We start from the raw sequence: 12,622 nt of genomic DNA on the forward strand, positions 1-12,622 counted from the left end.
CGCTCAAATGAGGAATTCAACTTGCTTTTCCTCTTGTATTTTGATTTGCAAATCCCATGATTTCAGCTTTCCCACTCTTTAATTTCATTTTCGGTTCTCTCTAACCGGCAAGTTATTTCATGGCGTGTGTGTTTCCAGCCTTCGTAAACTAGGTGCTGCCTGTGATCCCTGGTTGTCATAAGCATAAGCCATAGAATAACTTGTCTGCATTGAGGCAGTCTGTGAAAAGCCATGTGGTAAAATTTGTCGGTGCAAAGAGGAGAGTGAGGAAAAAATGTGGAACTCATGGCGTGTTGAAGGACGTGGTTTGAGGATGAGAGCTGAAACTGGATCGCGAACAATTTGTCTGTCTCATTAAGTAAGTACATCACTCTAATTGGGTTGCAGTTTAAGCACTCAGTTTTCAAATTATCAAAGTCAGAAAATTCGCAATTTCGAATTTTTCCCTACAAAACCCCATCCCAATGTTGCAACCGACATGATATTGCTGTCTTGCATACATGATCAGCTGTCGCTTCCCCAAAGAATAAGGGGTATTAGAGTTATATACCGAGATGTCCTGGCCCCTTATGGATCTGTCGCCATGATTCTTCACCCACAAATAGAGGCATTCCCTGTAGGATCTATTTCTTGTCAAAGCTGTGACCTTACTTATGGAATTCATTTGCCGTGGCTTTTCGCCCAGAATTAGGGGTATTCCCTGTAGAATCTATCTCTCCTCAAAAGTGTGGCGTCCCTCATGGAAGCTGCTGGTGTGGTCCTCACCTGAATTTAATCGTATTCCTTCTAGAATCTATCTTCCTGTGGGGTAAGTAAATCCCCAAGGACCTTGCATATCGTGGCATTACTAGTCACTCCCTATAGATCTTTTACCCCAAGGATCATATCTCCCCAGGGAGCAGTATGGCAAGCTGCAGTGTTTCTCAGGGAACAAAAACCCCAAGGAATACTTGTATCATGGTCTTTTTGATAGAAGCTCTGGTGTTCTTCCGGAATCTTTCTCCCTTTGGATACTCACTTCTAAGGCATGGCGTCTGCCCTGAGGCATCATGGAGCATCGCTGGCGATAAGACAAGAAAGTCGAGCAATGATTTCGACATTGACGAGGACGATGGTGTGTTCGCGGGCGAATCCTTACAAAAAATCGTTGGGTGGTCGGAAACATTATATGTACTTAGTCAATCCTCCTTAATAAAGGGGTGCTATGAGCCCATTTGCATCCTTGCGGCGGTGTAGGCCTCTCTAGCTCTCGGAGGGCCTACTAGGCTACTAAGCATGTGCGGAAGCTAAAGAGACCACGGAACCTCAACTCTATTCAGTGCTCTTCTAACCTTGCTCTTCGTATGGCTGGGACGAGGAGCTGGGAAGAAGAGTTGGAACTCTGCGTAGGATCAAAGAAGATCCGAGCCGAAAGCTTGAGGCCAACCAGTGATGCCTCTATATAACGATCACTTTATATAACGAATCCTCTAATATAACAAACAAAAATCTCTTCCAAGATTAAATCTTCATACGAAATATTCGTTAACCTCTATACGGAGTACTCCGTACTACAAAATTCATTAAATATCTCTCAAGATTTCTTAATAATTCGTTATAACGAGGCCAAAAAGGGACCAAAATGCCCCGCCGAACCGCGATTTCAATCGAGCAGAAGAAGGAATTACGCTCCCACAAAGCTCTTAATCCTTCCCTCTCCAACAAGGCCTTGAAGCAGTGGTTTGAGGCCCTATATAAGCAAAAGATTGCTTTATCTTCAGTCTCCGAGATCCTTTCTAAACGATACGAACACCTTGACCGGCCTGTCAACCGTACGTCAAACCAGAAGCGCTACCGTCGTGAACACTGGCCAGAGCTTGAAACAGCATTATATTTGTGGATTCAACAGGCAGAGACATCAATTAAACTCTCACGAGAGGTTATACGGCTTAAAGCAGAGTTCTTTTGGAAGAATCTGTCAGTATATAAGGACCGCGAGATGCCTGCATTCAGCAATGGCTGGCTTGAAGGATTTCAAAAGCGACGATCGATTAAGAATCGTATATACCATGGAGAGGCAGGAAGTGCTATTGATGCAGAGCAACAGATGAAGAGTATAGGAATGGCTCTCCAGCATTACAATGCCAGGGATATATTCAACTGTGATGAGACTGGGCTCCTTTGGAAGCTGGTTCCTGATCGAGGACTCTCTACTCGCTCTCTTGATGGCCGAAAGAAGGAAAAGGCATGGATTACTGCCCATTTATGCTGCAATTCTGATGGATCTGAGAGATTACCTATATGGTTTATTGGAAAGGCTCAACAACCGCATGCTTTCCGTGCCGCAGGCATCAATATTGAGAATCTCAATCTCAAATGGAGGCACAACAAGGAGGCCTGGATGACGGGCATTCTCATGGAGGAATGGCTAAGATGGTTTGATTCCAAAATGACTGGCCGTCAAGTAGTGCTTTTAATGGATAATTTCTCTGCTCATGCACTGGCAGTTGAAAATATCAATAAGAGCCTTTATCCCCTACGGAATACACTGATTATTTGGCTTCCACCAAATGCAACGAGCAAATATCAGCCACTAGATCAAGGGATTATATATTCTTGGAAGTGCCACTGGAAACGGCAGTGGATTATCTATATGCTTGAAGAATACGAGTCGAACCATGATCCTCTTACTACAATGAACGTTTTGAAGGCCCTACGCTGGGGAATACAGGCTTGGGATATTGATATGGCGCCTGCCACTATTCAACACTGCTTCCAGAGAGCCTTGTTCAAGAAGACAGCTGTTCCGCCCGAAGATCTTTCAATAATACAGATCTCCAATGATTTCCAACGGCTCTGCACGGTCTCTGGTATTCGAAACCCAATGCAAATTGAAAACTTCCTCAATCCCGCGGAGGAAGTAGTGGAGGACTCTTCTGAAGACCTAGAGCGCCGTATAATTGAGCAGCTGGAGCCAGAGGAGCCTGAGGATGAGGAAGAGACTATAAATATGGAAGCTGATCCGCAAATCAGCACCACCGAGGCCCTTGACATAGTGAAAAGGCTTCGCTTGTATGAAGAGCAGCAGGATAAGGGAGATACAGAGCTAATTCAACGGTTAAATCATTATGAGAGAAGATTAGAGGCTCGGAGTCTTGAAAATCAGCAGCGGCAGGATATGACAGCGTATTTTGTATGCTAGCTCTATATCAAGGATCCCTCTATATAACGAATTGAACAGGCTTCCAATATTGATTCGTTATATAGAGGCATCACTGTACATAGAGACTAACTAGTGTCTTGATACTAGCTTGACCGCAGTTTCCCGGGGCTACCTGAAATGTAGCCTATTCTGTTAAGGCTGGTTAACTGATATCGCCAGGTCCTCTTACGACGCTCTGTTACTCCAACCTAGCTTCATAATATACCTTGTCTCACCCCACGTTCGACAGCCCCTAAGGTCAGCCATTCGCAGACAGCAAGTGTTGTGTCGCAACAAAAGCTCTCGAATCACCCAGCTAAGCATGGTCTTGCTTAGTGTGCATCTCAATTGATGGGCTGCCTGACTGAGGCCCTTTCCACCCCCCTATCGGCGTCCCGGCCCGAGTTTCAGCTCCTCGCCTATACGGGTTCCGGCTAGCGATTGGGGGGGCGGACGCCTTTTGCGGAAGCCCGAACACACAACTTCCATCCAGATTGTCGTGATGATATACACGTTATCGGTGGAAAGCATGTTCTGCGTCTCAACTTCAAATGGAGGGCTCGCCCCCTCCAAACCTGCTACAAAATATTATTTCATCTCTGGTAAACATTGACAAATAAGCCCATCATGACTATAGACGAGACCCACGGCATGAATGGCCATGGCGTGGCAATTGGTTCTGACATCAATGGTCCTATTACCAATGGCCATGCCCGTCGCACCAACGGCTTGCGTACGAATGGCATATCCACAAACACTGCGCACATGAACGGCAATTCCAACACGATGAACGGTGCAAATGGGGTCTCGGCCTCCAATATCCATTCCAATGGTCAAATTCCGATCGCAATTTGTGGTATGGCATGTCGTCTCCCGGGAGGCTTCGCAACGCCAGATGAACTATGGGACTTTCTTCTTGCAAAGCAAGATGGTCGATGTCGTGTCCCGGAATCGCGCTATAACATCGAAACATACTACTCGGACATGAAAAAGCCGGGAACGGTCTCAACCCAGTATGGATATTTTCTCGATGAGAGTGTCGACGTCGGGGCGCTGGATATGTCCCTTTTTACCATGGCAAGAAGTGAAGTAGAGCGAGCTGACCCTCAGCAACGGCTCATGTTAGAAGTGGCTCACGAGGCTTTCGAGGACGCCGGTGTGACAGACTGGCGAGGCAAGCCTATCGGTACTTATATTGGTAATTTCGGAGAGGACTGGCTGGAGATGTTGGGGAGGGAAACCCAGCCGTGGGGAATCCACCGTATCTCTGGTTCAGGAGACTTTGTCGTCGCCAATCGTCTCTCTTATGAATTCGATCTACGGGGACCAAGGTATGATTTTTGGTGGGTACGCCAATGAAGTAGACCCGCGCTAACATATTTGAATAGCATGACTATTCGCACGGCATGTTCGTCTGCTTTGGTGGCTCTGAACGAGGCTTGCGCAGCGATTAGCAGAGGCGACTGCGAATCCGCTCTAGTAGGCGGTGTCAATTGATCCTGGCTCCGGGAATGTCGGTGGCTATGCAGGAGCAAGGAGTCTTGTCTAGCGATGGCTCATGTAAGACCTTCTCTGCTGACGCCAATGGGTATGCTCGTGGAGAGGCAGTTACGGCCATATTCATCAAGCCGTTGGCTGATGCCATTCGAGATGGCAACCCGGTTCAAGCTGTCGTGAGAGCCACATCTCACAACGTGGACGGAAAAACTCCGACGCTATCGCAGCCTAGCACGGATGTGCAAGAAGCTTTGATGAGGAGGGCATACGAGCTTGGAGGCATCACTGACTTCTCGGAAACCGCCATGGTAGAATGCCACGGGACAGGTACCCCGACAGGCGACCCCATTGAAACGAGAGCTGTGGCCCGCGTCTTTGGAGAGAAGGGCGTGTACATCGGCTCTGTTAAGCCCAATCTCGGACATACCGAAGCTGCGTCCGGCCTTGTTTCGCTTTTGAAGATGGTGAAGGCACTTCAACACCGTATCATCCCACCAAACATCAAATTCAGCATCCCCAATCCTAGCATTCCGTTTGAGGAAGGGAAGCTCACGGTTCCTACTGAGGCAACTCCGTGGCCGAAAGACCGCCTTGAACGGGTGAGTGTGAATTCTTTTGGCATTGGTGGCGCAAATGCCCATGTAATTCTAGAGTCTGCGGCGACTTATAATATCCCGACTGCGGTATCTGGGTTCCCGGAGTCGCCTCAGCTTCTATTGTTTACAGCGAATTCCTCCAAATCAATAACAAGGCTGGTCGACAACTACAAGGTCTGGATCGAGCAGAATCCCGACAAAATTTGTGATCTGGCCTATACTTTGGCCAGGAAAAGAACCCATCTGCCGTACCGAGCATTTGCCATTGTTAATAATGGTGTGATTGAAAGCGTTTCTCAGCCTATAAACTCGAAGTCTGCAGGCCCACCGAGCATTGTGATGGTTTTCACCGGCCAGGGCGCACAATGGCCGCAGATGGGACGGGAGCTATTGCGATCCGATGAGGTGTTTAAATCTAGCATCCGATCTCTCGACCAACAGCTTCAAACCATTGCTGGGAAGAAGCCTCACTACTCAATCGAAGAGGAGCTCAAGAAGGCAGGCAAGCAGAGCCGCCTGTCTTCGGCCGAGTTCTCTCAACCTCTTTGCACTGCTATTCAGATTGCACTGGTCGACACGCTCAAGGCTGCTGGAATTGTCCCACATGCCGTTGTGGGCCATTCCAGTGGTGAGATCGCTGCAGCATATGCCGCCGGGGCTCTTACGGCTAAAGAAGCTATCACAGTTGCCCACCACCGTGGAGCTGTGGCAGTCAAACAAGAGCGACCGGGGACAATGGCGGCCATTGGAATGGGCTGGAGAGAAATTGAAAACTACCTCGTCCCTAACGTCACGATCGCATGTGACAACTCGCCCAAGAGCGTTACAATCTCGGCCGATATTGATGCCGTGAAATCTGTTGTTGCTGCTATAAAAAAGGAACAGCCACAGATTCTGGCTAGACTACTCCAGGTTGATAAAGCCTACCATTCATACCATATGGAAGAGATTGGTGACCATTACCAATCACTAATCGAGCAAGTGATCGGAAAAGCACCGTCGATGCTTTTTTTCTCCAGCGTTAGTGGCAACATTCTAGATTCAGAGCACAAAACCGGGTCAAAATACTGGCGGGATAACTTGGAATCACCAGTTTGATTCTGGGAAGCCATCATGGCTATCTTGAAGCACGATATTGGAAATAATGCTGTCTTCCTTGAGGTTGGGCCTCGCGGAGCTCTTGCAGGACCACTGAGACAGATATTTGCTGAGGCCTCCTCTCCCACTCCTTATGTCTCGGCCATGACGCGCAATAAAGACTGTACTGTGTCTTTTTGGCAGCCATTGGTGCCCTGTATTCTCTCAATGTTCATGTTAACCTTGAGGCTCGTTTCCCCACGGGCACCTGTCTTTCGGGCGTCCCCCGATACCCATGGAATCACAAGGGCAGCTACTGGTACGAGTCTCGGCTAAGCAAAGAATGGCGCAACCGCAAATACCCGTACCATGATCTTCTTGGTTCTAGGGTGGTTGAGAGTAGCGATACTGAGCCAGTGTGTGGCGCAACCTATTCCACGTTACAAACGCGCCGTGGATATGCGACCACAAAGTGGGAGAGAACATCATTTTCCCATTCTGTGGATATAATGTCTTAGCGGACGAGGCCATCAGACAATTGATAAACGCCGAGGAGGGGTTCACTGTTAGAAATATCATTGTCAGTACGGCTTTAGTGATAAGCGAAGGAAAGCCGACTGAGATGATAGCCACATTCCAACTAGGCTGTTTGACGAATTCCTTGAACAGCAAATGGTGGGAGTTCACAGTGCCGTCCTATAACGGGCGCAACTGGACAAAACATTGTACACGAGAAGCTTCCGCTCAGTATTCTCCGCCTGAACAGGCCCAGGACCCTGATGCCCTGCCCAGAAAGCTTAATGTGAGGAAGTGGTTCGAAAAGATGGCCAAGGGTGGCCTGAATCTGGGAGGATCTTTCCAGACCCTTGATATGATGGCGAGTTCAACCTCAGAGCAGCAGGGGATGGGACACGTTGTGAATGGAAGGCAGGGAGATGAAGCCAATTACTACATCCATCCTACCGTCCTTGACGCAACCCTGCAGATCCTGGGCGCTGCTGCTGTCAATGGCTACGCACGCAAAACCAGAACTTGGCTTCCAACCAGCATCGACAAAATCTCTCTCTACAGGTGCACTTCGGATACGATCACAAATGTCTCTGCTAAGCTATTAAGCAATTATTCGGTCCTTGGAGACGGCTGTTGCACATGTGAGGGCAGAAAAGTTGTTGAAGCAGTCGGCATCCGTATGTCACTTGCGGATGCTGCCAGTTCAGGCGAGGTAAGGGACGGACACGCAGCAGCGAGGTGTGAATGGAAACCTGACATTGACTTCTTGGACGTGAACGAGCTCTTCTGCGCACCAGTGATCCGTACCGACAATTCACGCTTGCTGGAGGAGCTGGGAGACATCTGCTTGCTCTTATCCCAATCGTGCTTTTCGGAATCCTCAAGCAACACGACCTTGCCCCATCTTCAGAGACACGTTGCTTGGATCAAATCTCAGTCTAAGTTAACCCCTATCAGGTTGCCCTGTACTTGGAGAGGTCTCGACAACCAGACTATTTCCGCTCGAATCAACAGTTTGCTGAAACAACTGGAAGGCACGCTTGCAGCTCCAGTCGCTAGTGCCATTCATCAAGTTTGCATGAATATGGATTCTCTGCTGTCCGGCAAAGACCTTGAGGATATTTTGCCAGGAAGAACTTTGTCGAACGTCTACAAATATCTCGGACAGCTGGAACGAAAAGAGTTCATTCGGCAAGTGATTCACTCCAAGGCCCAATCTTCGAATTCTCGAGATTGGAACTGGAAGTGGTGTGTCACTGCACCGCGAGATCGTCGAGGATCTCACGCGCACTGATGGGGAGATTCTCTGTGCCAAGTACATGTTGACTACCCCGGGCTACCTGGCGACAGAAACTCAAGAAAAGCTGTTCCCAAACATGGACTTCGCAAGTCTGGACATCTGCCAGGATCCTATCGAACAGGGATTCGAGGAAATGGAGTACGACCTCGTCCTCGCCGTCCACTCTCTTCACAAGACCAAGAATGCTCAGGAAAGCCTAGCTAACCTGAGGAAGCTCCTCCGCCCCGACGGCAGATTATTCTTGCAGGAGCTTTGCCCGTCATCCAGATGGGTAGATTATGTGCTAGGTGCGCTCCCAACTTGGTGGTCGGGTACTGAGGGCGGGCCAATCAAGCCGCCGTATCTAAGTAAGGAAGAATTGGAATTGGTGCTTGCTGCTGTCGGGTTTGGCAAACCCGAAGCTGTGGTTCTAGATGCCGAAGCCCCTCACCAAGTCACAACCTCCTTTGTCGCAAGGCCCATCCGTGAGACACCAATCAAGAAGGTCACCGTTCTTGTCGATGAGGAAAGATCTGCTGTTACACACATCTTGAACCAGCTCGAAAAAGATGGCTATGAGGTTATCAAGTGCAGATTAGGCGATATCCCGCCAGCTGGACAGGACATGATTTCGCTCTTAGACATCGAGCAGCCCTTTTTCCATGATATCGACGAAGCACGCTTCCTATCTTTCAAGACTTTACTTCTCGGCCTCCAAGAACATGGTTCTGGTATGCTCTGGGCGACCCATCTCATCGACATCGGATGTCGTGATCCCCGATACGCACAAGTTCTCGGCCTCGCCAGAACCATCCGAACAGAGCGGCTGGCCGATTTGGCAATCTGCCAGGTCGACGCTTTCGACAATCCCAAATCTATTGACCGTCTCCTCCAGGTGCTAGCGAAGTTCCAGTCGCGCCAAGGTGACGAGGAACTGAATCCAGATTTCGAATGGGCCATTTTCAACAACCGCGTCCAAGTCGCACGCTTCCATCCTTTTGCCTTAACCGATGAGCTCCTAGTTTCGGACCGGCCAAATGAGATGGCCACGCTGAATGTCCGTTCACCGGGACGGGTCAACAGTCTGTATTATGAGCGACATGAACGAAAGGACCTCGAAAACGATGAAGTGGAGGTCCAGGTCTACTCAGCTGGATTGAACTTCAGGGTGAGTTAAAGATCCTTTCTAGGTTAAGTGGCGTTTTTCTAACATTCTAATTCCAGGACATTTTGGTCGCACTGGGCATTGTTGAACTTCCAGTCCGCCTGTTCGGAATTGAAGCCGCTGGCATGGTTACCCGTGTGGGAGCGGACGTCAGCCCAGACGACCTTCAAGTAGGAGATCGAGTGGTTTGCTTCTGTAAAAAGACGCCTTTTCGACATACACAACTACCTTGGCTGCTGTTTGCGCGCGAATTCCCGACAGCCTCACTTTTGACCAGGCTGGGACGATGCTGATCCCGTATTTCACCGCGATTCACTCCATTGTAAACGTCGGGCGTGTTACGAAGGGTCAGGTGAGTGGTATGGAAACTCATATATCATAATGTTACTCAGCATGGCATTGGCTAACCAATCTCTCTCGACGTAGTCCGTCCTGATTCACAGCGCGTGTGGTGGCGTGGGTCTGGCAGCTATCCAGGTTGCCCAAATGCTGGAGGCAGAGTTGTACGTTACAGTTGGCAGCGACGAGAAAGTCAAGTACTTGATGGACCACTGTCACATTCCGAGAAAAACCGGATCTTTAACTCCCGTGACAAGTCATTCGTGGATGGCGTTATGCGTGAAACGAAAGGCGTGGCATGGACTTCATTCTCAACTCGCTCTCAGGCGAGCTCTTACATGCCACATGGAGTTGCGTTGCGGAATTCGGAACATTACTTGAAATTGGAAAGCAAGACTTGATTGGGGATGGCAAACTCGACATGAAGCCATTCTTGGCAAATCGCAATTACTGCTGTGTTGACATTGACAGGGCTTTAGAAGAGGATTCACATCGCTAGAGCCTTGATATTTTCCATCTTGGATTTCTACAACAAAGGATTCATCTCCCCGCTGCCTATAACAATTTTCCCCGCAGCTCAGACCCAAGATGCATTCCGATTCATGGAGAAGGGACAACACATCGGTCGCCTCGGCGTTTCGATCAAGAATGCTGGAGGAGACGCCGAATTGGGATCTGAGACCACCAAAAGAGCTCTAAAGATTGCCTTCAAGGAGTTCGCCTCGTACCTTATGGTTGGTGTTCTTGGCGGAATTGGTCGTGCCGTGTCCACCTGGATGGTCGACCATGGCGCCCGCGAACTTATATACATGTCCCGCAGCGCTGGCCTTACCACCAAAGATGACGCTTTTATCCACGAGCTCGAGTCGATGTGTTGCACTGTCAAGCTCGCGAGCGGCGATACCACGAAGCTCAAGGACGTGGAAAGAACCATTTCTGCAGCAACCTATCCCCTTAAAGGTGTTGTGCAGATGTCGATGGTGGTTGCGAACGAGAACTTTACCAAAATGAGCTCTGACGAATGGACGGCGTCTACGGCACCCAAGGTTTAAGGCACATGGAACCTCCACAATGCTTCTGTGGCAGCGGGGGTTGATCTCAACATCTTTGTGATGTTCAGCTCGGTGTCTGGCATTGTTGGACAAGCGGGCCAAGCCAACTATGCGAGTGGAAACAGCTTCCTTGATGCGTTCGCCCAGTGCCGCAATGGCCTGGGTCTCGCCGCTTCTGTGGTTGACATGGGAGCCGTCGAGGACGTTGGCTGGATTTCGGACCACCAGGGCATGATGGGTAAGATGTCGCGGAGCGGCTTCAAGCCTGTTCTGGAACAGAAGGTCATTGACGCCATGGCAATCTGCATGCTAGTTCACAACAAACCGAACAAAGCCGCCGAAAGTGCTCTTACTGTGACTTCGAAGAACTCTTCTTATTTCGTCCACAAGGATACCTTCCTCGTCGGCCTTGCCTTGCTCATCCCATTGAATGACCCTAGCAACTATGTGATCTGGAAGAAGGACCGCCGTATGGCGTCTTATCACAACAAGGCTACAGTTGCTGCCACAGCAGCCTCGACGGATATTCTGAAGTCCTACCTGAGCAGTGCTAAAGCGGACCCTTCCATTCTCAAGTCGTCAGAAGCAGCGAAGCTCTTTGCAGTGGAAATTGGCAAGAAGCTCCTCGATCTTTTACTCAAACACCATGAAGGGCTCAAAACAAGCTTGCCCTTGCTTGATCTTGGGCTTGACTCATTGGTGGCTCTTGAACTGCGCGCTTGGATCAAGCAGGTCTTCTATTTGATCTGCCCATACTGGAGATGATGAGCATCGGATCTCTTGACATTCTTGGCCAATATGCCGCAAATGAGGTCTACAGAATCGCGACTGAGAATAAGGACAGTTAATCCGCTATCGTTGGGTTTCTTTGAGATTGCGATGTTATTAGAGTAAATGTTATCTGTGTCAAACACGGTTCGGCAACCGTGTTTTTCCCCCCACCGAAAAAAAAAAAAAAAAAAGAAAATGCCGGCGAATTTGTGGGAGGCTTAACAAAAAGATCCACACAGACCTATCCACCCTGCAACCTTAAATTGCCAATTTGAATCCCCCGCATTATGAGCAAAATCTGCCAGGGCGAAAAAAAAATACCAGAGGTTAGCTCCGGTGACACGCTATTCCACCGAGAAGGTCTCTCAGAGAGATTCTAATCGAGACAGAAGATCGCACGTCATAATACTGTGTGACCAAAGAGGGAGGAGTTGACAGCATGATCAACCAGCTGAGTCATAGTTAGTTAGGTAGCATAGTAGCTCACGAGCACTGTGGGACTTAGAAATAACAACCAAGTTTACATCTCACGTCGTGCCATAGCACAACAGCAACAAGGATACCAGTAACAAGGATGCCAATGAGAAGAGTGCTGAAAATGAGAATGCTGAAAAAGCTGATGCAAATGTTACTTCCAATGTTAGCAGTGAAGGATTCCAAAATTGGTTTTTCGGTTGGGGTGATCTATAAAGCGGGAATTGTGTAACTACAGGAGTTACCTAGTTTTCAGAATTAAGAAAAGGTTCTTTCAATTTGAAACGAAACCCCCAATCTCATGGTTCAAATTTCAGTTACATGTTAGAACTGAGCTCATTTCCCGAAAGGAAGCATTTTCAGAAGGGTGATAGAAATCATACAGTGCTCCAACAGTTCTCTATTTGGATTATGGTTCTCGCACGATTCCTAATTAGGTTACCGTGAGATCTCGGAAACGAAAGGGTTTTTCGGACCAACGAAATCCCGATATGGATCTCACCGTAAGAGATGAGATCTCGCTAGCCGCTTTTGTAGCACAACAACCAAGATTAGATTTCCATGCTCCAACAGGTTATGAGCTCCTTCACCGCGCAATCGTTCTTCTTACCTTCAAAAATTGGGTAGTAAAGCAATTGCAAAGTGAAGGGGAATTCAATTTTACCTTTTCTCGCGATAAAT

The 12,622-nt window shown here is 48.6% G+C and overlaps 7 protein-coding genes across 7 annotated transcripts; all 7 read left to right on the top strand.

The window, feature by feature from the left end:
- Positions 1-583: 583 nt before the first annotated feature.
- On the top strand, positions 584-1,236 carry D8B26_007978 (uncharacterized protein; the record flags this gene model as incomplete). Its single annotated transcript, XM_066125700.1, has 3 exons — positions 584-616; positions 791-808; positions 865-1,236. 3 exons carry the CDS (start codon positions 584-586, stop codon positions 1,234-1,236), a joined length of 423 nt encoding a protein of 140 aa, XP_065981784.1.
- Positions 1,237-1,814: 578 nt separating this feature from the next.
- On the top strand, positions 1,815-3,201 carry D8B26_008431 (uncharacterized protein). The gene has a single exon (XM_003067444.2). It carries the CDS (start codon positions 1,979-1,981, stop codon positions 3,179-3,181), a length of 1,203 nt encoding a protein of 400 aa, XP_003067490.2. The 5' UTR covers positions 1,815-1,978; the 3' UTR covers positions 3,182-3,201.
- A 607-nt stretch (positions 3,202-3,808) lies between these two features.
- D8B26_007979 (putative PKS/NRPS-like protein biosynthetic cluster) lies at positions 3,809-4,678 on the top strand (the record flags this gene model as incomplete). The annotated part of the gene is made up of 2 exons (XM_066125701.1): positions 3,809-4,512; positions 4,570-4,678. 2 exons carry the CDS (start codon positions 3,809-3,811, stop codon positions 4,676-4,678), a joined length of 813 nt encoding a protein of 270 aa, XP_065981785.1.
- A 14-nt stretch (positions 4,679-4,692) lies between these two features.
- On the top strand, positions 4,693-6,372 carry D8B26_007980 (Type I Iterative PKS; the record flags this gene model as incomplete). Its single annotated transcript, XM_066125702.1, has 1 exon — positions 4,693-6,372. The coding sequence occupies one exon, from the start codon at positions 4,693-4,695 to the stop codon at positions 6,370-6,372; it is 1,680 nt and encodes a 559-aa protein (XP_065981786.1).
- Positions 6,373-6,973: 601 nt separating this feature from the next.
- D8B26_007981 (putative secondary metabolism biosynthetic enzyme) lies at positions 6,974-8,155 on the top strand (the record flags this gene model as incomplete). Its single annotated transcript, XM_066125703.1, has 1 exon — positions 6,974-8,155. One exon carries the CDS (start codon positions 6,974-6,976, stop codon positions 8,153-8,155), a length of 1,182 nt encoding a protein of 393 aa, XP_065981787.1.
- An 82-nt stretch (positions 8,156-8,237) lies between these two features.
- On the top strand, positions 8,238-10,696 carry D8B26_007982 (putative secondary metabolism biosynthetic enzyme; the record flags this gene model as incomplete). Its single annotated transcript, XM_066125704.1, has 5 exons — positions 8,238-9,308; positions 9,365-9,490; positions 9,583-9,657; positions 9,732-9,893; positions 10,124-10,696. The coding sequence occupies 5 exons, from the start codon at positions 8,238-8,240 to the stop codon at positions 10,694-10,696; spliced, it is 2,007 nt and encodes a 668-aa protein (XP_065981788.1).
- Positions 10,697-10,756: 60 nt separating this feature from the next.
- On the top strand, positions 10,757-11,461 carry D8B26_007983 (putative secondary metabolism biosynthetic enzyme; the record flags this gene model as incomplete). Its single annotated transcript, XM_066125705.1, has 1 exon — positions 10,757-11,461. The coding sequence occupies one exon, from the start codon at positions 10,757-10,759 to the stop codon at positions 11,459-11,461; it is 705 nt and encodes a 234-aa protein (XP_065981789.1).
- Between the last annotated feature and the right edge of the window lie 1,161 nt (positions 11,462-12,622).

This window comes from Coccidioides posadasii, chromosome 4 (genome assembly GCF_018416015.2).
Source record: "Coccidioides posadasii str. Silveira chromosome 4, complete sequence".
Taxonomy (NCBI): Eukaryota; Fungi; Ascomycota; class Eurotiomycetes; order Onygenales; family Onygenaceae; genus Coccidioides; species Coccidioides posadasii.